Below are 25,891 nucleotides of genomic sequence, written 5' to 3'. Positions count from 1 at the left end.
GTTCCCTGTGCTTGACACTGTGCTGGCAAAAACCTCCTTACATCCTGAAACAGAGACAGAGAGGAGATGCAGAAAGGTAGGTGGGAGAGGTTGGGGCAGCAAAGAGACAACATTGCATTGCACAGTAGGCAGTGTCATCGCTGAGCTGTTCAGGAAAAAAAGTGGGAATACATAAGTGATTTAAAAAGACATTACATTTAATCAAGAATGTAGGACTAATTGTAGTTGAAGCTGTTATCGTTACTCCAGGAGAGTTTGTGGCTTCGGTTGGGTGGGGCGCACCTGAAGGCTGGTAGAGGCGCGCAGTGTTCACTTCCTGGTGGCTGGGGCGGGCACCAGAGGGCAGCTCCCCAGGGCATCCCCAGAAGGGTGCAGAGGGGCAGCAGGCAGGGTGGAGGGAAGCGCCAGCAGCAGGCCCCCTCCCAGCAGCTCTCCCCATCGTGCTGGGCTCGTCGTTTTTCCCATGGGCAGGATGGAGAAGAGGGAGAAGAAACGTGGATGTTGAGAGAACAAGCAGAGTGAAGCCCCAACAGGCATTGCTCTGGGAGTTTGTTTCCCTTTCTTGCCTTTGCAGATCTGGCTGGGGCTGGTACTCATTCAGCACTCGGCTGTCCTTTCCTCATTTGAGGACCTTACAGACAAGTTTAGGGATACATTGCAATTAGTTTCATAGCCAGCTGTGAGAAGCAGCGGCAGTTGCTTCAATAAATGCAAGTTAGTTTCAAAACAAGCTGCTCATGTCAGGGACCAAACCTCTGCTATTGCTTCTTAATGACTCTGTATTATTTCTTATTGAGCTCTAGCACTGTCAGTAGTTACTCATGTCGTTTGCGTAATGCAAAGTGTTGTATTAGCTACAGTGACTTCCCCAAGGTTCATCTTCAGACTTGACTCTCAGTCTTACCCCAGGGTCACCCCTCCCAACTTTCTAAGTCATTGAGACTTGTTTGGATCGAAGGCATTTTTCAATATTTTGCCTTTTTTATCCAGATTACCTTGAACATCATGTTTCATCTATAGTAATGGGCAGCATATTTGACTGAAAGATTAGATAAGGGCAAACTAAACCATCGTACTTGTTAGTTTTATTCACTGACCAGTCACACAAAAATTGTTGTAAAAGGAAAACGAACTTGTTCTTTGATTCCGGTTGATGTAAATCCAAAATTGTGTGAAAGTGCTTCTTGATGCTTGCAGGAAACAGGACTGTAGGACCACAGTCTTGCAAGTTTGCAGATTTCTTGGCCTGGCAGAATGAAAGGACAGAGATGTTAAAGGCATCGTTCTATTGCAAGCTCTGAAAAAAAAAAGTTACTCAGATAATCTCTTCTAAAAATAAACAACTAAACAGGTGTTGTTTTTTTCAATATATGGCGTTCAGTTAATTTCTTTAGTATACAGTGTTTTTACAGAAGTCAGTGGAGGATCTCTTTCATTGTTTTGGTCAGCTCAGTTGGTTTTTGGTTTCTGGAAAGTTCTGCACGCTTATCTTGGCACTTAGAAGTGTTTTGCTGTCACGTTCGAGGCCTCGCTCTGGGTCGTGTCTCTGCTTGTCTTGGACTGCTTGCCTTGCAGTCAGGACGCTGCTCTGAAGAAGGAACCATCTGCAGCCAGAGGAGCCCGATGGCCCAGTTAGTGTCCTCTGAGAAGAGAACATGCTCTGAGCAAATAGATGAGGTTGGCCCCTCTGTCAAATACAGTGCCACTGCTTTCACTTTAACGACATGAGTTTACAAATACCTTCCAGAAATCCTTGACGTTGGAACAAGCCAATGTCACAAATATGTTCTGAAAATATCCTATCTAAACTATAAACAATCTAGTTCAAGGAGTTGACATATCCCAAGGTTTTGTTATCCGATTAGCAAAAACAAACATTTTTTTCTATGTCAAAGGCAAATTGTTACATTTCACTTCCTATTCCTGTTTTGGCTGAGACAGCTAGCTGAGTTATCAACCCACTTGACATCCCAAGGGCTTAATTCCTTTTTACTTACTATGCTGCAGTTACCAAAACCCTTCATGTGATCAAAAAGGAAGACATATCATTTGCTTTTGTCATTAATGTCATGAAGAGTGGGGTTTTTTTTAGTAGTGGTATATTACCTCTTGTCAACAGGAAGTTAAAAATAAAGTACACCAAACTAGTTAGGATGGAAATTCCTCATAGCTTAGCATTGGCAGGCAATGCACAGTATCATTAAGAAAAGGGAGTGTTATTTAGATAAGCTTTAGAGTCTAATCTCACCTTGGTAACTAATACTTGAAATTCCAGTTGGTACAATTTTGTTGTTTGGATGTGTTGTGGAAATATTTGGAAATGTTTGATGTCAAAATACGCCGGTGCTATCATCTAGCTGCAGTTTGCCTGTTCCACTGCATTTTGTGCTGATAACTTCCTACAGCTCTGTGACTGCCAGGGTGAACATAAAACTTTAGGAGAATCCAGCTAGTGACCATCTGCAGGACTGGAGCACCACCACACTGCTCGGGCAGAGCAAGCTTGGTTCATCTGGCTCGTCCCCAACGTGATGCCCGCAGGACCCGCAGGCAGTAGATCTGCTGACGTTGACAGAGCTGATCCTGAGCATCGGGATGTCCCAGTTCAAGCCCGGTTCCAGCAGAACTGGCTGTAGGTGGTGGCTTCTGCAATACAACAATCTGACGGCTTCCCATGCAGAAAGGCTTATGTCTGTCCTCATGGCGTCGGTCAATACTGCTGTGGTGTGGCTGCTGTCAGTGCTGAGGAGAGATGAAGACCATGCTTGGATTGTGCACTGCAGTTTAGCATCAGGGTGCATTGTTTCTTTTTCAGTCTTTGTAAGTAAGTGATTGGAAAATGTTCTTCCTAGCTGCCTGTCAGCTAGGAGTAACAGCAATTATTTCAACGTTAGCTGTTGGATTCCCTTCTCTTGGACTCCTCAGCTTTTTAGGAATGGAAGGGGGAAAACCCCACATTTTTCCCCCTACCTTATTCTAAAGCAGTATTACAAGGAAACACAAAGAATTCCCACAATTGCAATGAGTCACATCTATTTTGGAAAAAAACAGAGGTTTGTTATATTCAATTAATATCCACAACCATCTTGCAAAAGAATTCCCTGAGGACATACCGATGTAGGGTTGCTAAAAGTTACAGTGAAAAACTGTTCTAAAATCTCCATGTTATTCTTACTGTGCAGTTTTACAGTACAGAATTACAGTAAAGATGCAGTGTTACCCAGCAAGTATGCCCATAAAGAGTCGTGGAGTGTCATGATTTACATGTGCCCTAATGACGGTTTGATTTATTAGAATGACTTGAAATTACTGGGTTCATGTGGGATTTGGGAAGTTGTTCAATGTGTGCTTTAGTTGTCCTAAAATGCTAGTATAAAAATACCTGGCAGGAAGCTGGATGATATTCTTAATTAGTGCAGCCTGTCCCTTACTTTTTCTGTGTCTGTGCAAGAGGCTTCCTGATTACTACATTCTTTTCCAAAATATTTTATATATTTATTTCTTGGTTGCTAGCATGATATGAAAATACTCCGTATGGCCAGTGCTTCTTGAACAGCAGCTCAAGGGCTTGTTTTTTCCCACCTTTCCAATGAAAACAAGTGAGAGAAATTGCCTTCAGTGTGTTCTCATGTACCAGACAGCACATTTACTTCGGCTGCTTGTTCTTTAAAGGAGTTTTCTTAAAATACAATTTTTACAGTGCATGAAGTATTATGCATCTATTTTTCTTAAGCTCTGCTCAGACAGAACAGCTATTGATATACTTTCTGATACTTCAGCTTGGTGGCGTATTATGGTAGTCCAAAAACGGGTTTTCCTTAGACATGTATGTAATCAAGTCATCAGCTTGCTTGCATTAAGGCACAGGTGTAATACAGTAATTCTGAATATATTAAAATGTATTTTAAATTAGACCTTTCATTCGTGGTTGCTTTTTTGGACAGCAGAATTTCGAAAAATCTAAGTACTTGTGTAACTTGTTAATAATCCCATTGTAATAAAGCAAAATACTTAGGCTTTGATACACAGGAACACTTAAGCATATGATTAAGTGTCCTCCTTGAAGATGAAGGCTTTCCTGAACGGGAGCTTTAATCATATGTTTTACAGCCTTACTGAACCAGTACTTCGTAAGTAATGCTGTATAGATGAGATTGGCAGCTCTGTGTAGGCAGTGCATATCAAAAGAAGAAATTAATGCATTGTGGTTTAGTGGTGAGTCTATTAGACCACAGAAATAATAGCCTGCTTGATTCACACCAATACCTTGTGCAGAACCGTTGAATTTAAAAAACCTGCCTTAAATGTGGATTTTGAGTAACAACAGAAGAAGGATGTGGAGCTGTTAGAGCAGGTCCAGAGGAGGGCCCTGAAGGTGCTCAGAGGGCTGGAGCACCTCTCCTGTGAAGAAAGGCTGAGAGAGCTGGGGCTGTTCAGCTTGGAAAAGAGAAGGCTCCAGGGTGACCTCATTGCAGCTTTTCAATAAAGGGGGCTTATAAAAATGATGGACAGCAAATTTTTGCTTGGGCAAATAATGATAGGACAAGGGGGAATGGTTTAAAACTGAAAGAGGGTACGTTTGTTTAGATTAGACATAAGGAATAAATTCTTCACTCAGAGGGTGGTGAGGCACTGGCACAGTTTGCCCAGAGAAGCCGTGGATGCCCCATCCCTGGAGGTGCTCAAGGCCAGGCTGGATGGGGCTTTGGGCAACCTGTGCTGGTGGGAGGTGTCTCTGCCCACGGCAGGGGGTTGGCACCGGGTGGTCTTTATGGTCTTTAAGGTCCCTTCCAACCCAAGCCATTCTGTGATTCTATGATTTGAATAACGTTGTCTTGGGAGAACTGGGCCAGCTAAGGACTTGTAACCAAAGCTGGTAAAGAGGATAGAGTTTTGTTGAAGCTGATCTTAGAAGCACATAGGTTTCTGACATCTGTCTTCATGTGTCCTAATTTCACATCTTGGTTTATATCTTCTGTGATCTGACCCCATTACCTTAATACCACTCTGTTATATTTTTGACATATTTCTATAATTACTCTTTTTCCCGAGGGGCCTGATTTTTAGGATTGGTTTTGCACGCTTGTATTTTTCAGGAATTACTATTATTATTAAGGGGCGAACCTTAGTTACAGGAAACAACCAAATGCTGAGTTGAACAATGTCAAAACAGGTTTTTATATGGCATTGAAGTCATTTCGTAATGGGTGGAGTACTTCAAAAATCTCTAGGGCATGAGAAACAATTACAGCACTTGCAAATTCTTCTTCGGTAAAGCTTAGTGATTACCTGGTACACTAAATGGGAACTTCAGGCAGGTGCTGTCAGTAGTTCTGATACTAAAAGTTTTTTTTTCTTTTTGTAAAATGGGGAAGTGCTATGTTACGTGTTAGGGCAACACATGACCTTACACCTAATCCCAGACCTCTTCATGATCCCATGTTCATGCAGGTCCATGCCTGGGTGCTGGTCGATTGCAAGCCAAGGGAGGATGTTGGGGTAGAGGGGACAACAGGGCTTACCCGGTCCCACAGGATGGGCCACCTGCCTGAAAAACACATGAAGGGCCCTTTTTATCCTGTGAATGTTTCTTGGAGTAGTTTGTAGGCTTATGTACATTTCTTGACTTCCTTTAAACTCAGCATTGAGCTGAAAGCATGGAACTACTAACTCCAGCAGAATTGTTTGTAAACAGGAGGCTCCACGTCGCTTCTCTAAGAACTCTGTTGTTATTGGATGCAGCGTGTGAGAAATGAAAGGATGACTTATGGTGCTGAATGTAATCCATTCATTCTCCTCCAGCATCAGTGCAGAAGGCTTTCATGATTTTATGTGATCTTTCTGAGAGGCGAAAGTCACACCCAGACACTTTTTTTAGCTAAATACAGTGAGTTGATTGCAGACACTCAGACAATGTCTTTCTGATGTTGCAGCTCAGCAGACTGCCTGGCTTGTTTGCTCTGTCACATACACAGAGCAACTTTTGTTCTTTGAGCCCAGTAATCTGGGTTTGAGGCACCTGGGCAGACTTAAGCGAGCCTTTGTATGACCGTGACAAGGATGTTACCTTACAGTGCGTGCTCACAGGGGAAAGTTTCAGCCCTTGCTTGCATCAGTTTTTAACACCTCTGTGGAGCTGTGCTGGCTTGACCTTGGCTGGCTGCCCAATGCCTACCCAGCTGTGCTCTCACTCCCCCTCCTCAACAGGACACGGGGGGACGTCAGAGGGAAAACTCACTGGGTTGAGATAAAGGCAAGGAGATCGCTTGCCACATGCCAGCACCGGCAAAACAGACTCTACTTGGGGAAAATTAGATTCTTGCAAATTAGAATAGATTTGGATGGTGAGAAACTGACCCCAAAATTAACACAATGCTTCCCCGGCCTCCCATTTTTCCTAGGGTCAACTTCAGTCCTTCATTCCCAGCTCCTCTACCTCTTCCCACAAGTGGTACAGGGTACAGGTTCTGCTCTGACCTCGGTGCTTGCTGGGTTGCTTCTCATGATTTTTTTACCTTCTGAAATACACACTTGAGGATGCAATTTGAAGCGTCTATCCTGCAGATGTGTGAGGTGAATACCTTCATGGGATCTCATGGTATAGGCCCTGGAAGACCTTCCCAGGGGGTTGTGTCTGCTGCGTCTGTCCTGGCTCTTGATCTGGAGGCCACAAAATGTGACAAATGCTATAACCTGTTCTGCTCCATACCCACAGGAGTAAACGTAGCCAATTCAGCATACCTGTGGTGGTTAATAGTTTCCACTTCAGGACACTAATAGCAAGATGTGCAACGGTACCTGTCCAGGAGTAGGTACAGCGGATATTTTCTGTAGGGAAGTAGTTTTCAAAGCCAGACGCTGGTGGTCTGTGGTGTCAGGAGGCCCTGAAGGCAGACGGGTTCTATACACCTTCCTCCTGTGCTTTTGCTGTCGTGTTTTTCTTACTTTGCTCAAAACCTCTGATGCTTTCGTGTTAGTGTTTCTGTATTTACTTATCCTCCTGCTTCTCCTGAGTCCTTTCTCACTCACTTTGACTGTGCCTGTGTGTTTTCTTGCTTATGGAAGGCGCTGAGACATTTCAGTTCTACGTGAAAGCTTTGTCACCTCCCTAAGGCAAAGCAAAAGAGCCTGCAGGCAGCTGAAGGAAGCAGAAGGGTGTACAGGTCTGAGCGCTCAGCAAACTGCTCCTGGTGACTGTGCAGTTTACCCCCTCCCAGGACTGACCCCATCCAGCTTGCTCTCATTCGTTCAGGCTTTTTCGTCATGCCTTATCCTAGAGCATTGACACCACTAGCATCAGAGCCAGGGAAGGATGAATGTCCTCAACAGGTCCTCTTCCTTATAAGCCTTGCAACACACAATTTGCGGAAATACATCCCATTTCCTGGAAATTCCATGTAATGTAAAAGGAACACGGTCTGTGTGTGTGTGTGAAAGTATGTGGCTGATAGATGCAAGTAAAAAGACTTGGATCTTGGGCCCTTAGACAGGAGTGTTTATGCTCACTGGGGCCAGTTTGGCCAGTTTGACCCAGTTTGACTGATTTATACTGGTACAGAATTTAGTCTAATGTGTTCCTCTGGGTTAGAGCATCCCTAAGATGTGTTTATCCTTGTTCTACAACATCTCATGCAGCCTTTGTTGTTGTTCAGTGGAGGTTTTTGTGCAAAATTATATGCTGTATTTGGGTTTCCATGAGGCATATATCACTTTATAGGGGATTCTGTCATAATTGGGGTATTTGTGTTTGTGAGTAAGAAAAAGAAGAAAAGGAAGATCTTAGTGCTTACAGATGTATCCTGTCTGTGTGAGGTTCCCAGAAACTTTCCATTTACTTTTATTTCAGGTCATTTTTATTAATATAATCAGATGTGGAATGCTGTCCTCTTTGTCCCCAACTCATTCTTCGGTGACTCCCTCTTCCCCTGCAGGACTCATACATCCAAGATGTTTTGTTTTCAGCCTAAAGTCTTGGCAACTTGTAATTACAGTAGGAATTTTAATCCACTGTAAAGAGAGCTAATGGATGTATAATTAACTAATGACAGTCTGTGGGACAAGGCCAGGCAAAGTGAAAGCCATAAAAATGTGGAGCGGATGAGTTTGAAGTTCACAGCTGCTCCGCAGTGGATGGAAAAGTCAGTTCTGCCAGGGGTAGTAAAGTTCAGTAGATGGTTTGAGAGCTCAGGAGAGGACAATGGGCCTTGAGTCATTGGGAGAGAAGGAGTAGAGGGTGAGAGCTGGAGGAAGACAAGTAAATTTCTCTCCCCATCATTTCCACCACCTGAAACATGGGATTGAACCTCCTTCCTTCCCCTCTACTCTGCCCTGGTCAGGCCTCACCTGGAGTACTGTGTCCAGTTCTGGGCTCCCCGGTACAAAAAACACAGATCTCCTGGAAAGAGTCCAGCGGAGGGCCACAAAAATGATATGGGGCCTGGAGCATCTTCCCTGTGAGGAAAGGCTGAGAGACCTGGGTCTGTTCAGCCTGGAGAAAAGAAGACTGAGAGGGGATCTTATTAATGTTTACAAATATATTAAGTGTGGGAGACAGAGAGATTTGGCCAACCTCTTTTTGTGGTTTGTGTGGACAGGACAAGGGGCAATGGCCACAAAATGGAGCACAGGAAGTTCCACATCAACATGCAAAAGAACTTCTTCACGGTGAGGGTGACAGAGCACTGGAACAGGCTGCCCAGGGAGGTTGTGGAGTCTCCTTCTCTGGAGATATTCAAGGCCCATCTGGACGCCTACCTGGGCAGCCTGCTCTAAGGAACCTGCTTTGGCAGGGGGGTTGGACCCGATGATGTCTCGAGGTCCCTTCCAACCTGTACAATTCTGTGATTCTGTGATTCCCAGGCCCAGTTTCTCTTGCCACTGGATGGGGCTATCCCTCTCCGTGACCATTAACTCTTCTTCCTGCATGCTTTCCTTGGCACTGGCAGCACAAGTAGCTATTCTGGTGGGCAGAAGCAGAGACCAGTTGGTTGGGTTGCTCCAGGAAAAGGAGCAGGCCGTGCACGCTCTCCCTCTTCGATGGACAGATTTTCAGGTACTAACAGGGTGGCCTTACCTGTGCCAGCCTGACCTGGAGAAGTGCTTATGGACAAGCCAGCTCCTCAGGGGGCATGGAGAGAGAACTGCTTGTAGTAGCCATGGTGCCTCCTTCAGGTGCTGTGCCCATGGGGTCATGGCTGCTTTGTTTGCTGAACCCCCCTGGGGTGAACGAGGTTGTGGTGAGGTGAGGCAGCCCGGCCTGCACTGGGGGCAGGATTCTCTGGTCGGCCAGGTTTGCGTGGTGCTGTCTGCTGGGTGCGCTGCTCATGGAGGTGAGTAGCTTACCTGTACGGATGCAGCTGATGTTGAAAAGCATATCTGAGTAAATGCGTTATAATCCTGCTAAATATTGAGATAATGTCTAGCATGTTCAAAATAACAGGTAGTTCTTGATCTGCTGTAGCATTTCCAGTGACTCACTCCCTTTTCCCCCCTGTTGCAGTAATTACAGAAGAGTCTTGCAGTTTCTGACTCAGAGGGAGGCTTTGCTCCAAGGCTCCTGGCCCTGCGGGCAGCCCAGCTCAGCAGCCATATGGGGCGAGTTGTGGGGGTCTGCATGGCAGCTGGCGGGGACTGAGCCAAGAATAATGCAGGCGTGGCATATGTTTTGAACAAGAGATAGCAAGCCATTAATGGGAGAATTTTCTTGTGGCTAACCCAAAGCAAGTTGGTTGCCAGAATCTTGGCTATGACTTTTGTGTCTCTCAGACCAGGTGCTTAAAGGAAAGACATCCAAAGGGACAGGTGACACCTTCTCTGTCAGGCTGGGCTAGGAGAATACAGACTGAAAAAGAGCGTAAGTGTGCTCCACCCAGGTTTGTTGTGGTTTCACAGCTTTTGAAGAAAAATGATCTTCTTGCAGACACAAGGGAACACCAGACATGAGTCTCAAGGGGTAGGCATGGAGATGGGGCTCAACCGTATGACATGTAGTGAGATGTGAGCTGTGGGGCAAATTTCACACGTGCTGTCCCCTCTTGCTTCATGAACACCATAATTTCTCCTTCTGGGGAGAAATTCAGCAGGTACTGAAGCTGATGCATTGTGTACACACTGACTGGGTGCAGCTGCCATGGCTGCTCGGGGAGCAGCAGAACACCAGCAGTGACACGCTGCCAAACGTGACCTGACAGCCCTGCCATGAGGACACTTAGGGCTGCAGGGGAGGGAAGCACGAGTGGACCAAAGGGATCTCCTGTTTGCCTCGTGAGATGTCAGATCTCACAGGCACGTGAATGGGTCTTGATCCTCTGCAGTTTTCATAGTTGTGTAGCCTCCATTTGTAATGAGGCTTTTTAGATTTAGTAGTGCTGTGCTCTCGCTTTGTGCTGGTGCAAGTGTCCGTGTGCAGCTGGCCACCGTGTCTCTCCGTATAAGAAATGTGTGTGAAGGTCCTTTTGGCATCGGCAAAGTATATTCAGAAGCAAGTCAGGAATTCAGGCCATGCTTTTTGGAGATGGCGATAGATTTTCCTGTGCCCTAAATACTGCACCAAAACCCACTGTCTATTTTGAGGTGAACAAAATCTGCAAACTTTCTTACTGTTGTTTCAGTTTAAGCACGAGATCATTTTCTTTAATTTCTCTTTCAGTGTAAGTGGGTAAGAATGGGGATCTTGAATTTTTTAATGGTTATGGTGCGGTGTTTTCAAATGTTCAGAAAAGGTCAGAAAATATTATATATATGAGCATGGTATCTCCACATATAATGGAATCAGATTCCAATCCATTGCTCCTTCTCAAGGGAGAGACATTACTTCCCCAAGCACTGGTGTGACATAATGTGTGGTAGAAACATGACTGTTTTGAGTATCCCTATGTCAAAGTGCTAGTGCACTTAGTTTACGGTTCACAAACCTCATTTATATGCCTAAGAGCCCTGTGATATAGATTGAAGAGTTGCATGCCAGTGAGTGGGATACCAAAAAAACACAGACCTGAGCAGGCAGCTATCCATCATAGTCAAGGGAATGCAGAAAGAGAAATATTCATGAAACACTCTTACTCCTTTGGGTTTAAGTTTCAGCCCCGTATCATGTAGGACATTCGATGTGAAAGGCTTTCCTGGGTTTAGATGCCTTTGCTCCCCATCTTGGTAGGGACTGCTAGCTCACTGTCTCAGTGACAACTCAAGGAGAAGGTACAGTTTGTGGTACCTGCCACTTATATTAGAGGCTAAATGTTTGCAGTGCTTGCCTATGGAGTGGGAGTCTGTACTTGCAGTTGTCTTGCACTGCCCAGGAGAGCCCCCATGTCAAATGGAAGGTGGGAGCAGAGTTGAAACTGTGTGGGTGCCTCAATGACTGCAGGATTCACAGTAACGGGAGGGGTATGACTCTGAAACTCGTTTGAGAGGGCAGAGTGATGTGTATGTGTACATATATAAGCGTTTTTTCAAATACAGAATTCATTGTCCCAAGTCAGATCCTTGCTCCTAGGACTTTGGTGAGGGCTTTGACTGGTGTTCTGTTGCATACAATATAGATAATATCTCATCTATGTGATTTTTTTTTTTTTTAAATTTGATGATAAATGGCGTGACTGACATGCTTCATGCCAATGAGGTAAATATTCTCTGAGAATGCAACCCAGTTCAGGCCTTTTGGGGAGCTGAGCTCTCAAGCATCTTCTTGGTAAATTTTGAACATCCTGAAGCGTGAAACTGGCACCGAGATGCTGAAGTAGTAAATTTGGGTGTGCAGGGGCTTTTATGGATCCGAGCTGTAAGTTCTCAGATCGATGAGAAGTGACTATGTGGCCTGTGGGATGTTTCAGCTGTTGATTTCTCTTTTCAGGCAAAGCTGACGATTGGTGAGCGGATGGGCTCTGCTGGGAAGGCTTGCCCTCTCACCATGACAGCTGACAAGTCAGAAGCTGGAGAGTTAGCTCTGGAGCCGCTGCTCACTTGCAAGCTATGTCTCTGTGAATATTCCCTGGATAAGATGACCACTCTTCAGGAATGCAGCTGCATCTTTTGTACATCGGTAAGATCTAGCAGCACCTTTAGGTTACAGGAGCAGAGTAATGGGGGATAGACAAACCTCTGAGATAGGGTTGCTTGGGATTGCTTGTCCCCTGCTAGAAGGATGTTATCCATGCTGATAGAGGATGCTTTCCTAAAGAACATTTGGCATTAGTCTGTCTTGCCTTATCTAAAGACTTATCTGCCATTCGGTTTTTGATAATTGGTAACTCTAAGAGATATTTACATAGCAAATAATAATAAATACCAGTATTAAATGGGGAAAATATGCATTTTAAGACTGTGAGAGAACATACGCCATCTATATACAGTCTCAGCATTTATTTTTTCTTAAGCGAAATCTTGAAATGTCATACAATGACTGTGAGATTTTGTTAGGTTTTGTTTCCCTGTTATTTTCTGAGTAGTCAGATGCCTTTTTTTTTTAAGTCTTGTATGTATTTTTCAAGGGCAATCAGAAAATCTAAACAAAAATTGGCCTATTGAACCTTTGTCTCTGCAGTCTATGCTGCAGAGAAATTGCCCAGGTCATGCATTGCGTACAGTTGTCAGTGAGGACTTTCTATCCTGCAAATTCAGATCAAAGAAAGCTGCTGGGAGTGATAAAGGCTGAGGTTGAGTGAGCTCATGAAAGCCCTACATATATTAGTGCTCTTCTGGTTTCTTTTTGTCAGCATGGGAAAATGAACCCAGTTTCTCTGGCAATAGTGACTTTGATGTACCTGACTAACGGATATTGGAAGTATGTCAGAAGCCATTGTACAGAGGTTTTTTTTTTTTTTTTAAATTCCAGAATAAACATTATTTTAACAACTTGTGGATGAGCATCAAACAAGTACTTTTAAGTTTTGTGCTTGATTGTTTGAACTCATGGAAAAAACGAGATATTTGTCAAGCCTGCTTGAGTCAGAGTATCCTCATTTACACTGAGTTAAGGCCAGCTTAAGAGGGACAAGAATCTAGTTACGTGTTTCAAGAAACTAGTGTAAGATTGGTTAATGTGCATTTTCAACCTGAACTTCATTAAGTGTCTTTTCCTTGATGACTTCCGCAAAACATTTCCACTCTTCAGTTTGTAACGTAGGTTTTAAGAGAACATGCCTAACAGGTAGATATGAAGGAAGATACAACTTTAGATTTAAAAATTTGGATATGTGGATATATTTAAAGTGGTCCCACTCTTCTCCAAGAATTCAACGACTCTGATTTAGTATCATTAATAGCACATGACTCTGACCTCAGTGTTAGCAGGGCAGAGTAATTCCTTCTCCCCTGGGGAAGGGAGGACTGCTGAGGACTGTGCCAGGCAGAAATGTGCTCTCCAATCCGCCAGGGCCCTGGCTAAAGGGAGATGTCACCGATGGCTGTATGTGGTTGCGGTCCCCACCTGTCCCTTGTGGTTGCTGCATCCTCCGCCCCATACGTACAGCCCTTACCTGGCCAGCATCATGACGAGCATCTGCTCTGAGCTTGGCTCTCTAGTGCCATTGCAAAAAAATTGGAAAGTGCAGTCACGGTTGCTTTGCATCTGTGCAGACTTCGCTGCCTGTGTCTAAGGCTAGAGCCAGCCTTGGGTGAGTACTGAATGCAGCTGGGAGAAGTCTTTCAACAAGCTCTATTTATTTCAGTGTGCCTAATATGCCTCGGTTGTGCTTATGCTCTGTGTCTACCCTTTGGCTGTTGTTGCCGGCTTGCCTCTGTCTTTCATGGTCACTTCTCACTTGTCCTGCAAGCGCCTTGCCTGGCTGTGATATCAGGGGCAGGTAAGGAAAGGAACAGCTCCTTTGTGAGCAGGCTGTCCGTGAGGAGAGGCTGCCATCTCCTTATTTCTGTGGCTGCCGGTGTGAAAGGTTGGACAGGGGCTGAGTCACTGCCTGCAGAATGCTCTGCGCTTTCCTGCTCCCTTTCCTGTTGCTCACCACGTGTGCTGACATGGAAACAAATACGAGCAGGGCTGGCAGCAGCACAGCTTTTGACGTGTCTTTGCTCCCTGTGGTCCCTCTGTGCCCATGACGAAGCACAGTTCTACCTACTGCTGCTGGGGCGTGGGCTCAGGAAGGCTCCTCTGGAAATCAAGGGTCTCAAAAAGCACTGAGACATTTTGTGGTGGTTATAAAGAGAAAGGGAGTTATAAGGCACTTCTTTCAAAGGTGAGATATGTAACAGAGGAAGGTTGATTGATACGTGTAGCACAGGTCTGAATGGTAATCTGTGTCTGAGCACCCTCCTGATACACTTCTGTGTTGATGCATCACAAACACGTGGATCTTGCATCCTGTAACAAAGAGGGCTCTGCAAACTTTTAACCTGACTAAATGCTTTAACATCTTGAACCCTGAGCAGTTTCTGGGAAGCTAAGTTGCACCAATACCTTTAGGCAGCCTCCGAAGAGCAGTGGCAGAAGCACCTCGCTACAGAGTGCCTCAGTGCTGGGGCTTGCACTGGGCATTGCTCAGGGCAGAACCTGCAGTAGCTGCTCTGGTATGCAACGCCATAACTTTCCTCCCACCCATGACAAGGCTTTTAGATCCCTTCATGCCACCTTTAAGACAGAGACTGCAGTGAGAATGTCAACCCTGAGCTATGGGATCAAGCCCATATTAGTTTTTGAGCTAGCAATGCTTTCAGCTTGCATAGCTTATTCTTATCTTTTATCACTAAGGTTAATTCTGTAGATTCAAGAGCAGTACTAAATTTGAAATTTAATAGAAAAGGACTTGACATGGACATAGTATGTTCTATTGTTATATTAATCGTGTGAGGCCTTTTCTTTTTTGACAGCTGTAATGATGCTTCTCTGTCTATGACTGTTTTTCACTACAGCATTTTTAGCTGTGGAGATAATTGGAAATTGTTACTGTTTAGGCATCTGCAGGGGGAGATCATATCTCCTTTTCATTCAAATTGCGTACAGCTATATTTTCAACTTAGATACCTTATATATCTCATAAAGACTGTGTTCTAGCCAAAGTAAGTAAACTCTGTTTAAGAAGGTGTATGCTTGAATTTTGGTGGAAAGTTGCTATTAAGGCAGGAGCTTTTCAACTACCTATAAACAGTTTTACTCTGTCTGTTTGGCGAAGGAAAAGCAGATGGCTTTGTGGAACGCAGTTGATGTGTTATTTGGTAGCCCAGTCAGGTCTGAACAGTCATCAGCCTTGTATTTCTCCACATTTGTTGCGGTTGGCATAAGACTCCACTGAAATGTGAGATGAAGCACACATTTACACATCCCAAGAATTTAGAAATGGCTATAATGCACATCATGGCTTGGTTTCGCTGTGTTTGGTTTATATTAGTTTCTAATGCAAGACCGATCTCTAAAGAGGGCTGGGCAGGGAAATGGTGAGGTATATTTTCTCTGCAAAACTTTTGTTGACTGCACTTTATGTTACTCTGGTCATTTTCTATATCCATAAAACCTTTGCAGTGATGTACAATATTGTAAATGAATATACGTATATATTTTCAACAATATGCGTATTGCTTGGACCACATGGTTTTATGCTACTTGCCCCATTCAGAAAAGGGGGGTGGGAGGTGTCTAATCTGTTCCCCATACTGCTTGGTTTTTTCATCTCTCCAGTCATCCTTCTTGCATATTTGGCAGGATGTCCTTCGTATCTACAGTACCTTATGCTTGCCTTGTCTTGCAACCTCAATGTCCTTGGATGCCACACACATGTGCAGCTACACAGGTCTTTGCCCCTTTGGTGGTCACACTGCTCATATATGTACATAAAACAATTATACTCCATGTCCGGCTGTGCCGTCAGAGTGTTAAGAAATACAGTATTTTGGTGCACTTCTCTCTGGGTCCAAAGCAAACTAATATTTATTATATCCTGATTAATACACTTGGAAAATTATATTTTGCCTTGCTTGGGCGAACATCAGGAGTGCTCTGGTGGGTTACTTACTGTTGACAACATTGTTGTTAAGGAGAACATGGTTTTGGGGGGGGGCTGTAAATGTGTGAGCATGCTGGTGTCAGCTTTTCCCCCCACACCAAGTCTGTTTGGTTTTGCCTTTGCTTTTTTTCCCCCCTCTTTCTGAGCATTTCAGGTCCCTGACGTGAGCCAGGTGAGCAATCGCTCACTGTAGAATTGCTGCTATTTAAGCAGCAGCTTTTGTCCATGTCTTGTGTGTTATTTACTGGAATAGGGTTTGAGATGCAAAAAACAACAAACTCTGAACACAAAAGATACTTTTATGTATTTGCTCCTGTGTTGTCAGCACATGTTTATGCAGGACCAGCATGAATCACCCTTCTTTTTTTCCAAGCAAATTCTTTGTTAGGTCTTGTATTTCTGAGAAGCGTGTGAGGTAACTGAGTTACAAAACAAATACCATGATGATCACCTGTTTGTTATTTTGTTCCACAGAATCCAGTCAAAGTAAGATTAAACTTCCTGAAACCTTAAAAGGAGAAGTCAACGTGCAATGTTGAATAGAAGCACAGGTAGCTTCTGCCTTGAGTATTCTACAAGTAGAAGGTGATCCGGTGGTGTTTGGGAGAACAAGATTTTCTGCTCTAGCTATGTGTGACAGCAAGGCCAGGGCTCTAGGCGTGGGCAAAACAGGCTTTTTTGCTGCTGTTGGCAGCCTAGTGTCCTGGGCAGCTCTTGCCTGCCTGGTGAGGAAGCTGCAGCCTCTGAAAGAGGAGCTTGCGTGCTGCTGCCAGCTATTTTTGCTAGAGGGGAAGGGAAAACCCTTCCACAGAAACAGGAGTTTCTGTTGTGCTTGGCCAGCAAGACACTCTTAAGGCTCCTCTGCTTTCCTTGTGCCTTTTAGGAGCAGCTGTGCGCTGCCCTGCTTCCTTCTTCGGGTGGCCAAATATTGACATTTTGTCCTTAGTACTGCAACGTCTTTGGCTGCTTGTGCAGGGGAGAGTTGGAGAACTGTAGACAAACTGATGTGAAGGATCAGCATCAGCAAAAAGCATTTGAAGAAAAGCCTCATAGCAGAGGAGATTGAGCAGATCAAAGACAAGGGGGAGGCAGATGACAAAGAGCGTGGGATGTCTGCGAAATGAAGCAAATATGCACAAATACTACAGTGAAAGACTACTTAGTAAAACTTACGAGTAAGGAAAAATTTGGATTTGCCTTCGTCTAGCAAACTCTGGGTTTTAATCTCTCTTCTGTTTCTTTGTGCTAATTTTCAGGAGATTTCTTGATCCTCTCTTCCACCTCTTTTCTCCATCCTAGGAGACATCTGCATGTGCTCACGGCTGCACTAGAACACTGTGTTCTCCTTTTCCTAAATAGCCCTTGTGCTGCGATGCCCCACTTACTTTATATAAGCTCACCTCAGATTGTTTTCTGTTTCCACCCACAGGTAGAAACCTGTCAAATTTTTTGACATTTCAGATTTTTTTTCCCCCCAGCTTGACGTTTGAAATGTTGCAGAATAACTTTGTCTTAAAGTTATAAAAAAGAAAATTCCCACACCTGCTAACACCAGTACTGAACGTGTAGCAATTCTATAGTAATTTAGAGGGTCTGAAAACTTCTCACATGCATTTCTGGTCATTTTTAGTTTTGTGGTGCCATTTCATGGTGAAGATTACCGGGAACCTATCCTGACTTTTCTGAAAGGCGTCCGTCATGTGGAGGGCCATGTGTAAATTGGTTTTAGACTGCGCACCTGAGCAGAGTCTAGCACCATTGGCTGTAGATCTGTTGAGACAAAGCTGACTACAGCAGATTTCTCAGGCTTACTTGACAGATCCCCTAAAAGCCCTGGCTTGTGGAGCAGCAAGAGGCCATTATATTCTAGTCCACTGTCATCTTTCCTTGTTGATATTTTCACTTAGTTTTAACAAAATAAGATGCTTGTTAGTCATGTTTTTTCTCCCCTTCTACTCAGCCACAGTTTGTCATTTGAGGCTAAAAGGGATTTTTTTCACTTTCTTTCAAGCATCTTCCTCAATAAGTCTTTTGTGTGGTCTGATCTTGTATCCATTTAAAGGTAACTTCATTTATCACTGCACCTGGTCCTTAGCAGTTAAAATACAGATCAGGCAATACAAGTACATGTTTTATTGGTGTGCTTTTGTTGTACTTTTAAAAAACTTTTTTTTTGGTTGGAAAAGCCCCACATTTTTCTTCAAGCAAAGTGCAGATACCTCCAAGCTAATCGACAATAGGCTTAATTCATCTGGTTTTAAGACCTGCTGGAAAATGCTTGACACATTCCAGGAGTTCAGTTACTACACATTGAAAGTGAGTGGTCTGCTTTACAGATTGAACATGCAGAGGTGCACATGTTATGATAAAGATGAATGCATTAAACGTTATGTAGATCTGCCATAACTGCTGAGTACTGTTCTCTACTTTGATTTTATTTTTTTTTTACATTTAATTGAGTTTTGATTTTTTGATCAATTTGATCAATTGCCAATTCATTAAATATTGAGTGGATAGGGCAGCCACTGGGGTGAAAATTGAGAATTCTGGCAAGTTAATAATTCTACATATAAAACTTCACAGCTACTTCATTGTCATGCATATGCACTGAAGAGCAGGTAACATTTGTAAATAGGAAAGAAATGAGAACTATGTCTTATATAATAAAAAGTACACAAACACTACAGAGAACTGAAGTGAAAACTAAACTTAATCTGTTCTGACTCGTAAGACAGAGGCATGTGGCCCCTGGAATGCCAATCAAAAAGTTATGTCTTCTCTCCATATGTAGTCTTTCTATTTCACCCCTCAAATTTTGAGTTTGTGAAAGGCCAGGGCTAAAAAAATAAACACCAAAAAAAACCCAACCCCAAACTCAATACAGTTTTGAGGACTTTGAGAAAGAGATTTAACATTTTAAGTCAGTCTTGTGGGCATTAAAACATGGGCCTGAGGTTTTCTTACATTTTCTGAAATGGAAATTGTCTTCAAGTTACACATTAGTAAGAAAGACTTTCTTCTTTGGCAGAATACTTTAAATCATATTTTTATGTTTAACGTAGATCATACTCTAGGAGTGGTTAAGAACTAGCGTGGACCTGATTTTTTCCCCCATTTCCACAGTTATCATGTTTAATTAAAGAAAATACCCTTACTTGTTCTGTATCAACTGCCACACAGTGGTTAGCAGCACTATCTGTAGCACTTGACAGGAAAATAGGTCAGCCCTTTCAGTTTCCTTCTTCTTCCTATCCATCCCTCCATCTCTCGTTAATACTACCTGTTCAATTTTGCTGTATCACATCTGTTGTTCACTTTTATGCTTTCACATCCAAAACTGTGAGGCTGCATTTAGGGAGCTGAAGAGCAGGGTAATGGAATATGTCAAAGTACTTGGAAAGGCAGTATGTAGGGGTGACTGGGATCCATCTTTTGTCTCTGATGTAGAGATGACCTGAAAATGCCTTTGAACAGAAGCATAAGATTTCCCAGGGAGAAGGATATAATGCCTTTGTTACATCATTACCTAGCAACATAATACTAAAATTATACTTTGAACTCATTCTTAAGTTAAAATGCAGAACTGTTATGGTCCTTCTGCAGATTGAAGACATTGCCAAACAGACTTCCTTTTTTTTTTTCTTTTTTTTTTTTTGGTCAGCATATTAAAAATCCCCGCCATACAATACGATTTGGGAAAAGAAAGAAAAAAAAAGTTGAAGTTAGAGCAACATGTACAAGAAGTGCTGAAATGAAGAATCCGTGAGTGGTCTGAACAGAATTTTCTGTTCCTGGAGTTCACAGCTGACCATAGCAAACACTCTTGAAAAATACAGGAAGTGTTTATTACTGAAAAAGGATTTGTTGTTATTCATTTGTGCATTGCTGGGTTGGGATTTTCAGTGCTTTTTTAAAAGAGTCTTCTTTCATGTTACAACTTACATTTTCAACAAAGCTTTGCCTCCAGGAGAGGAATGTGTACTTGGGCATATGTAAATATTTGCCTAAATCGTAATCTCTTTTACGAGTCCTGTAAAATAAAAATAAATGCATATATATTGCATGTACTATAAGAATATGATCCAAATACTTTACAGGCCTTAACTTACTAGATACTCACGAGTAGCATTTTTTGAAGTAGGTAAATAGACACCCGTCTTATTTTATTAAATGGTAGAAGGTGATGGCTTGAAAGACAGAAACATCTTACTGTGAAAAACAAATTATTGCCCCCAAATGCCTAGAAAGCAAATTATTTGAAAAAAAAGGTCTCATTATGCATTATGAATCTCAGGTAGAAGAAAAAAATATGTGTAGTACTATTTTCACTGAAGTTGACAGTAGTCCAGCAGGAGCAAAAGTTGTTTGGCGAAGTTAGATTGGCACCAAAACCCTCTGTTAGGTGTACTGATTTTTACTAGTGGACTGATATTTCCACATTGTAACTGATCCCTCTTCCTTGGTTGCATCAGGATTACCTAATGCCTTCCGGAACACAAGTATCTACGTGGTATAGCTGCTTGGTGGGCAGAACCTCAGTTGAGATGAATGTGATCGGTGTACAGTTGCAGGCATGGGAGTTAAAATTCCCTTGGTTGGCTTCCTCCATTTATTTGAGGAGCAAACGTAGGGGAGGTAATCCTCTGATTCCATTTGTAGGCAGCAGGATTCAGACCTGTCGAGCGAGACCTCAGGGGTTTTTAGTCCATTGCCCTGACCATTCTGCCTCGACTTGGTGAGGCATTTGTGGAAACCTCGCTTGCTGCTAGGAAGGGCACTGCTGATGAGTCTGGAGAGCAAGCCTGTGGTATGACTGCCACTGAAAGCCACAGGTCCTCTGGTGCAGCTTCTGCTGACTGCTCCCCGTGCTTGTAAATCTCCGGACTGGGGGAAATTGGAGGGCGTTGTGAAGCCCACGGGTGTCACAGCCTGGTGATTTATTGGGTGTCAAGGTTTAAATCCTTTCAAGGAGCTCCGGTGCCACAGAATGCCGAATATCTTGATCTTACCTTCACTTCGTAGAGTGACTAAGTAGCATGTGTAATAAATAAATAGCGTTTTTCCTTACGGGGATATTTCTGATTTTCGTAGACAAAAAACATGGAAAAAAAAACTCTTAACATTTTATGTCTATATAATGAATTCTTCATAGTGTAGGAGGACATACTGCTGGGAAAATGAATCATGATGCGTTGTATAAACAGTGAATCCTCTTTTCGTCACATTTGCAGCTTTTACATCTTTTCAGATACTTTTATTTGCCACTTTTCAAGGAAGTAGCTAAATTAGTAGCTGAGCTGTAAATAAGAGTAAAACTTCTTTAAAAACAGTCTTGCTGTTAATGTGGAAGTGTATTTGAAAATTTTAGTAATTTTCCACAATCTCTTCTTTGCTGCTAACTTGTGAAAGAGGGAACAAGAAGTTCACATCTTCATTCATGTACAGACTGAGGTAAAAAGCTTAATCCTTCAGTGATAAATGTAAAGGCTTCCTTTAAGTCCTTCTATCACTTTCTTGAATTGCACCCAGAACACATTCTCCAAGCTAAGAAAATCAAGGCAAAATGTTTAATAGCTATGAAAGCTGTTTAACATGGAGGCTTGCGGTGAAGCGTTTGAAGATCTGTGGCACTGCACAAACCTGTTACGAAATCTCCCCAGGTCACCCCCTAAAAGCACAGTGCCCTCTAAAAGTACCGCGGGAAGGCTCAACTCCCTGTCCTCGCCCATGATCAGGTGGTGAGTGAGAAGAGAGAGAGAATCCAGATGCATTAATAATCCTCAGAAACCTCTGTTCTCCTGCCTCGGTATCCCTAATGGTTCAGCTAGTGCATACAAAAGCTGAAATCAAAATCTGTGCTGTGGATGGGAGCTCCTTCAAGTGCTCCCTGCCCATCGTGGCAGGGGAGGGCAATTGCCAGCGCGCTGAGCTTCTGTCCTGGAAGTCTAAATTAAGAACAAGCCTCTGGGCTGCTGCTAGGCCTGCAGGAACTTCTCAGGCTTTGTCCTTGCTCTGTAACTGGCTGACCTGAGCTGCCCCCAGCATACAAATCCTCTGTACCACACTGTCAAAACAAATTACTAAATATCAGGCAGCACCACAGAGGAGATAGAAGCCAGGATCTCAGCGAAAGTAAAAGGTTGTTCTCCCATGCTTTCTGATGAACTAAGGCAGACTAAAGTTTTTGGCAGGAGGGGAACTTTCCCCCTTCCTCAAATGTTGCACGTTGCAGCACACGCAGGCTTCGGGGACGGGACTCGGAGGGCTGAGCATCACTCATAGTGGACAGTGCAGGCACAAACCAGGGAGGGAAGCCGTGTCGGGAGTCGATGCCTGGAGCCCCGTTTCTCCTGCTGTATGATCTGAAGTGCGTGGGCTCCCATGGTCTCTATCTGCATCAGCAGCAGGGCTGGGAGCTGCCCTGGGATCAGGGGACACTGTTTTGCCACCGCCGTGGTTGTACCTGGTTTTCTGCTTACCGCTCTGTGGTGGAGCTGCGTGTTATAATGGGGTGACTGGTCTGGTGATTACACTGACTGTTCGTAAGCACTGTGCCTAGATGCCTTGAGGGAAGATGGACAAGTGGATGGGAAAAGGCACGGAGTCTGCTGTTTGAATAACAAAAGAGTAGCTCCTGGGTAAATCTGGACTGATGCTCCCTAGGTGGTTCATAGCATCTTCAGTTACTGACTGATGTCTTTTTCCGCCTTGACCTGTGAATATCTCCTTCACCTCCCACATATTGCTTGTGTACCATCTCTTCCTTACAGCCTGCTCTGCTGCTTTCTTACGGGAATGGGTGCTGGATCTGAATCCACTTAGTGCTTAATGAGCTAGATATTTAAAACCTACCAGTAGGTTATATCCCTATATTCTTCTAAACGAATACTATTCAGATATTTATAAATAAAACGTATTTTTTTTTAAAATGCCACTGACTTAATTTGCTTCTACTTGCTTCAACCGTGTGTAGTCCATCCGAATTAACCAAGAAGATGTGGACAGGGACATTTCAGTGGAGGGACAGAATAAAGAGGAAACCTCGTTTCCGTTTTTTGAACTCCTAGGTAGCCTGACATTTAAGAGGATACCAGCTTTCCAATAAAAATACAAATGAGGAAATTTCTTTAATCGGAGCCCGTTACACAAAGCCTTCTCAGAACAGTCCAGACTAACGCAGGCTTGAATGTTAAATGCCCATAAATACTGGAAAAGCACTTTGTGAAGAGTCCTGGGACTTTACGCTCTGATTTCCCTCTCTGGCAGAGAGGCAGAGGTCTCGGGGACCTTACACTTTGACATACTTCTTGAAAACTGACAGGAGTTTAGCCAGGGAAACCCAGATTAGGTGCCCAAATGACAGACGGGCAGGTAGCGTTTAACCCGTTAGCTGTCCTCAGAGGCACCCAGTGCTGCTTCTGGCCTTTGGGGTTGGGAGCAGGGAGGAGAAGGGGAGCAGGAGCATCAGGGGAAGCAGCCGGCAGTACTGAAGAGGAGGACAGGTTTACCACATGGGCATGTAATAAAAAGCTGAAGAGTACAAAGCTTCCTTAGTCCTGCTGCTCATAAAATGTGTTGGTTTTCATTTACATTAAACTATGCAAACTGATACCAAAATCGGCCAGAAATCCATGTCTTGTTACTTTTTACATTTTAGAGTGATTAGCAATTTACTGTATGCTTCTTGAGCGTTTTCAAAATTAGAACAGTGCTCTTCAGTCCATTGCCCCAGTTTTATTTCATGACTTTACTGAAGACTGTATAGTTAAGTGTAATAACAAGCCAGATACATTTGAAACTGCCATGCTAAATAAAATGTGAGGGGGAGCGGAGGGCTTATTTTTTTGGAGAGGAGAGGCCTGCCATTTTTGTGTGATGAAACAATTTGGAAACATTCGTAAGAAGATTTCCATGCTGGAAATGGACCTTGAACTGTTGCTTAATAGCCTAGAGGCTGATGATAAATCAAGGTAAATCATGGAAATGACCTGATCTCTGTGGGGCCTTGAGAAGGAGGAGAGATCTGATAGCTGCACATCTTGTAGGACAGACTATAACCTCCTCTAACCTCCTAGCCCTCCCCCTTTTATGGAGCTGGGAACAGTAGCCTCCTTCTTGTAAGTGAGGTCTCCTACAATGGGGACTGCTGGCTGAGAGTCTGAATTAAGAATGCAGGAGGAAAGACAAAAGAAAGAAGCCTGTTTAATTAGGATGAAAGATGCCCCCCCTCCCCATAATCTACCCAACCCAGTTGAGGAGAGCATAGGGGCTGTTAGCACTGAAGGGTCTGACTTGCTGACTTGGGTAAACACAATGCTCGGCAGATGAAGTCATGCATAATTAATTGTTCTTTGTTGCATTCTTTCCAATGTAATGACTTGTAACATTCACGCTTGTAATAATTGATGTTTTCTGTGTGCTGGAGCTTCAGGACAGCCAATTAAGGCAGTGGAGGTGGTAGCTCTGTAGTATCTCCAGCATCTGTGTGTTCCCAACATGTGGGCTGTAACTTTTTTTTTCCTTTCCTTCTTCCTAGTGCCTAAAACAGTACATGCAGCTGGCAATTCAAGACGGTTGTGGATCTCCTATCACTTGTCCAGACATGGTATGCTTGAACCATGGGACCCTACAAGAAGCAGAGGTATCAACACTTCTTTCTTCCTCTTTTTTAACATAAAACCCCCCAAGTACTTTTCTTCATCTACATAATAAATACGATCATGTTCTTTTTCCTCCCTTTAATTACCTTTAATGAGCTTTTGGCAAGAAGCCTGACTGACAAGAGGAACTAGAAACAAGCAGATGTTTTTCAAGGGTTTTGCTCCTTTTTTTCCTTCTCTGTGCCTTGAGGAAGGGCTTACTTGGCATCCAGACAACTTCTGAATTACCCATGCAGGTGACTTAACCAGAACACCTTGTATCCTAGAATTGCTGAGCCTCCCTTAGTGCTGTCAATTAAAACAGATTTGATATGACTATAAACACTGAGATTCCAGCACCTCTTTAAACCCAAGAGCAAGAACACAAACTGATTGTATGCAAAGCCAGAACTTCTTCCTCCATATTTATATTGGGCTGCAACAACCAATTTGCAGCCCGTATAAACATGCAAGACTGCATAATTGTATTCAAAGAAAGGTATCTGCACAGCACTGGGTGGAAGTAGGTCTTAAGAGAAAAGTGGCTTAATTCCCAGGGCAGAGATGGGAGAGATTGAGAACTCAGAAGCTAAACGAGGTTTGGGCACAGCTGTTTGCACATCTGGCACATGCACAATCCCCCAGAGTAACATGAAGGTTCACTTTGAAAGTCGAAGGCAGAGGAACTGGGGGGAAAATGTAGCTCCAAGACCTCCTTACACTGCTTGGGGCAAAGGGGTTCAAGGGGGCTGTCAGTGACCCCCACCAGGCTGCCCGATGGCCTCCCAGCAGAGCTCCAACAGCCTCCAGGCTGACTTAGGGCTGGTGTAAAGTTTCTGAATTGGGCTTAGCGCCAAACCCATGACACGGGGAGGAGCTGCTGGCAGTGTGGCTGGAACCTTTATGCATGCCAGCTATTCCGCGCATCTAGAAAGCCATGGAAAAACGTGGGCAAATCTGATTTCACCCTGAGGCTATTCTTGCTTGCTTGCTCGCTCTGTGAGCCAGGTGAGCCACTGCTGGGCACGGGAACACAAGCAGAGATAAAAAAGGTGGCTAAAGGATTTTGGCTCATTCAGTGCATTCTCTCTGCATTTGTGTGCAGGAACAATGTCAAGGAGAATCAGACCTCCATCCGGAACTAAAGAAAAGCAGTTTATTTATCTTCTGGGTTTCCTTAACCGCTATTTATACAGATGACATAACTGTGTTAGAGGTGTATAATCGTATTCAAATGCAATCATGCTATTTCTCACAAATTTTTCATGTGTGGTTATTTTCTGCTGGAGAGAAAGGAGTAAA

General features: G+C 43.6%; 1 protein-coding gene across 1 annotated transcript in view; it reads left to right on the top strand.

The window, feature by feature from the left end:
* Positions 1–25,891, top strand: part of RNF144B (ring finger protein 144B) — an 82,776-nt gene that overhangs the window by 38,742 nt on the left and 18,143 nt on the right. Inside the window, exons 2-3 of the mRNA XM_035549880.2 lie at positions 11,852–12,040; positions 24,487–24,591. Coding sequence (XP_035405773.1) covers positions 11,876–12,040; positions 24,487–24,591 — 270 coding nt within the window. The 5' untranslated portion in view covers positions 11,852–11,875. The remainder of the gene's footprint in view (positions 1–11,851; positions 12,041–24,486; positions 24,592–25,891) is intronic.

Source organism: Cygnus atratus, chromosome 2 (genome assembly GCF_013377495.2).
Source record: "Cygnus atratus isolate AKBS03 ecotype Queensland, Australia chromosome 2, CAtr_DNAZoo_HiC_assembly, whole genome shotgun sequence".
Taxonomy (NCBI): Eukaryota; Metazoa; Chordata; class Aves; order Anseriformes; family Anatidae; genus Cygnus; species Cygnus atratus.
Note: the sequence above shows the minus strand (reverse complement) of the source record. Positions and strands in the feature narration are given on the sequence as shown.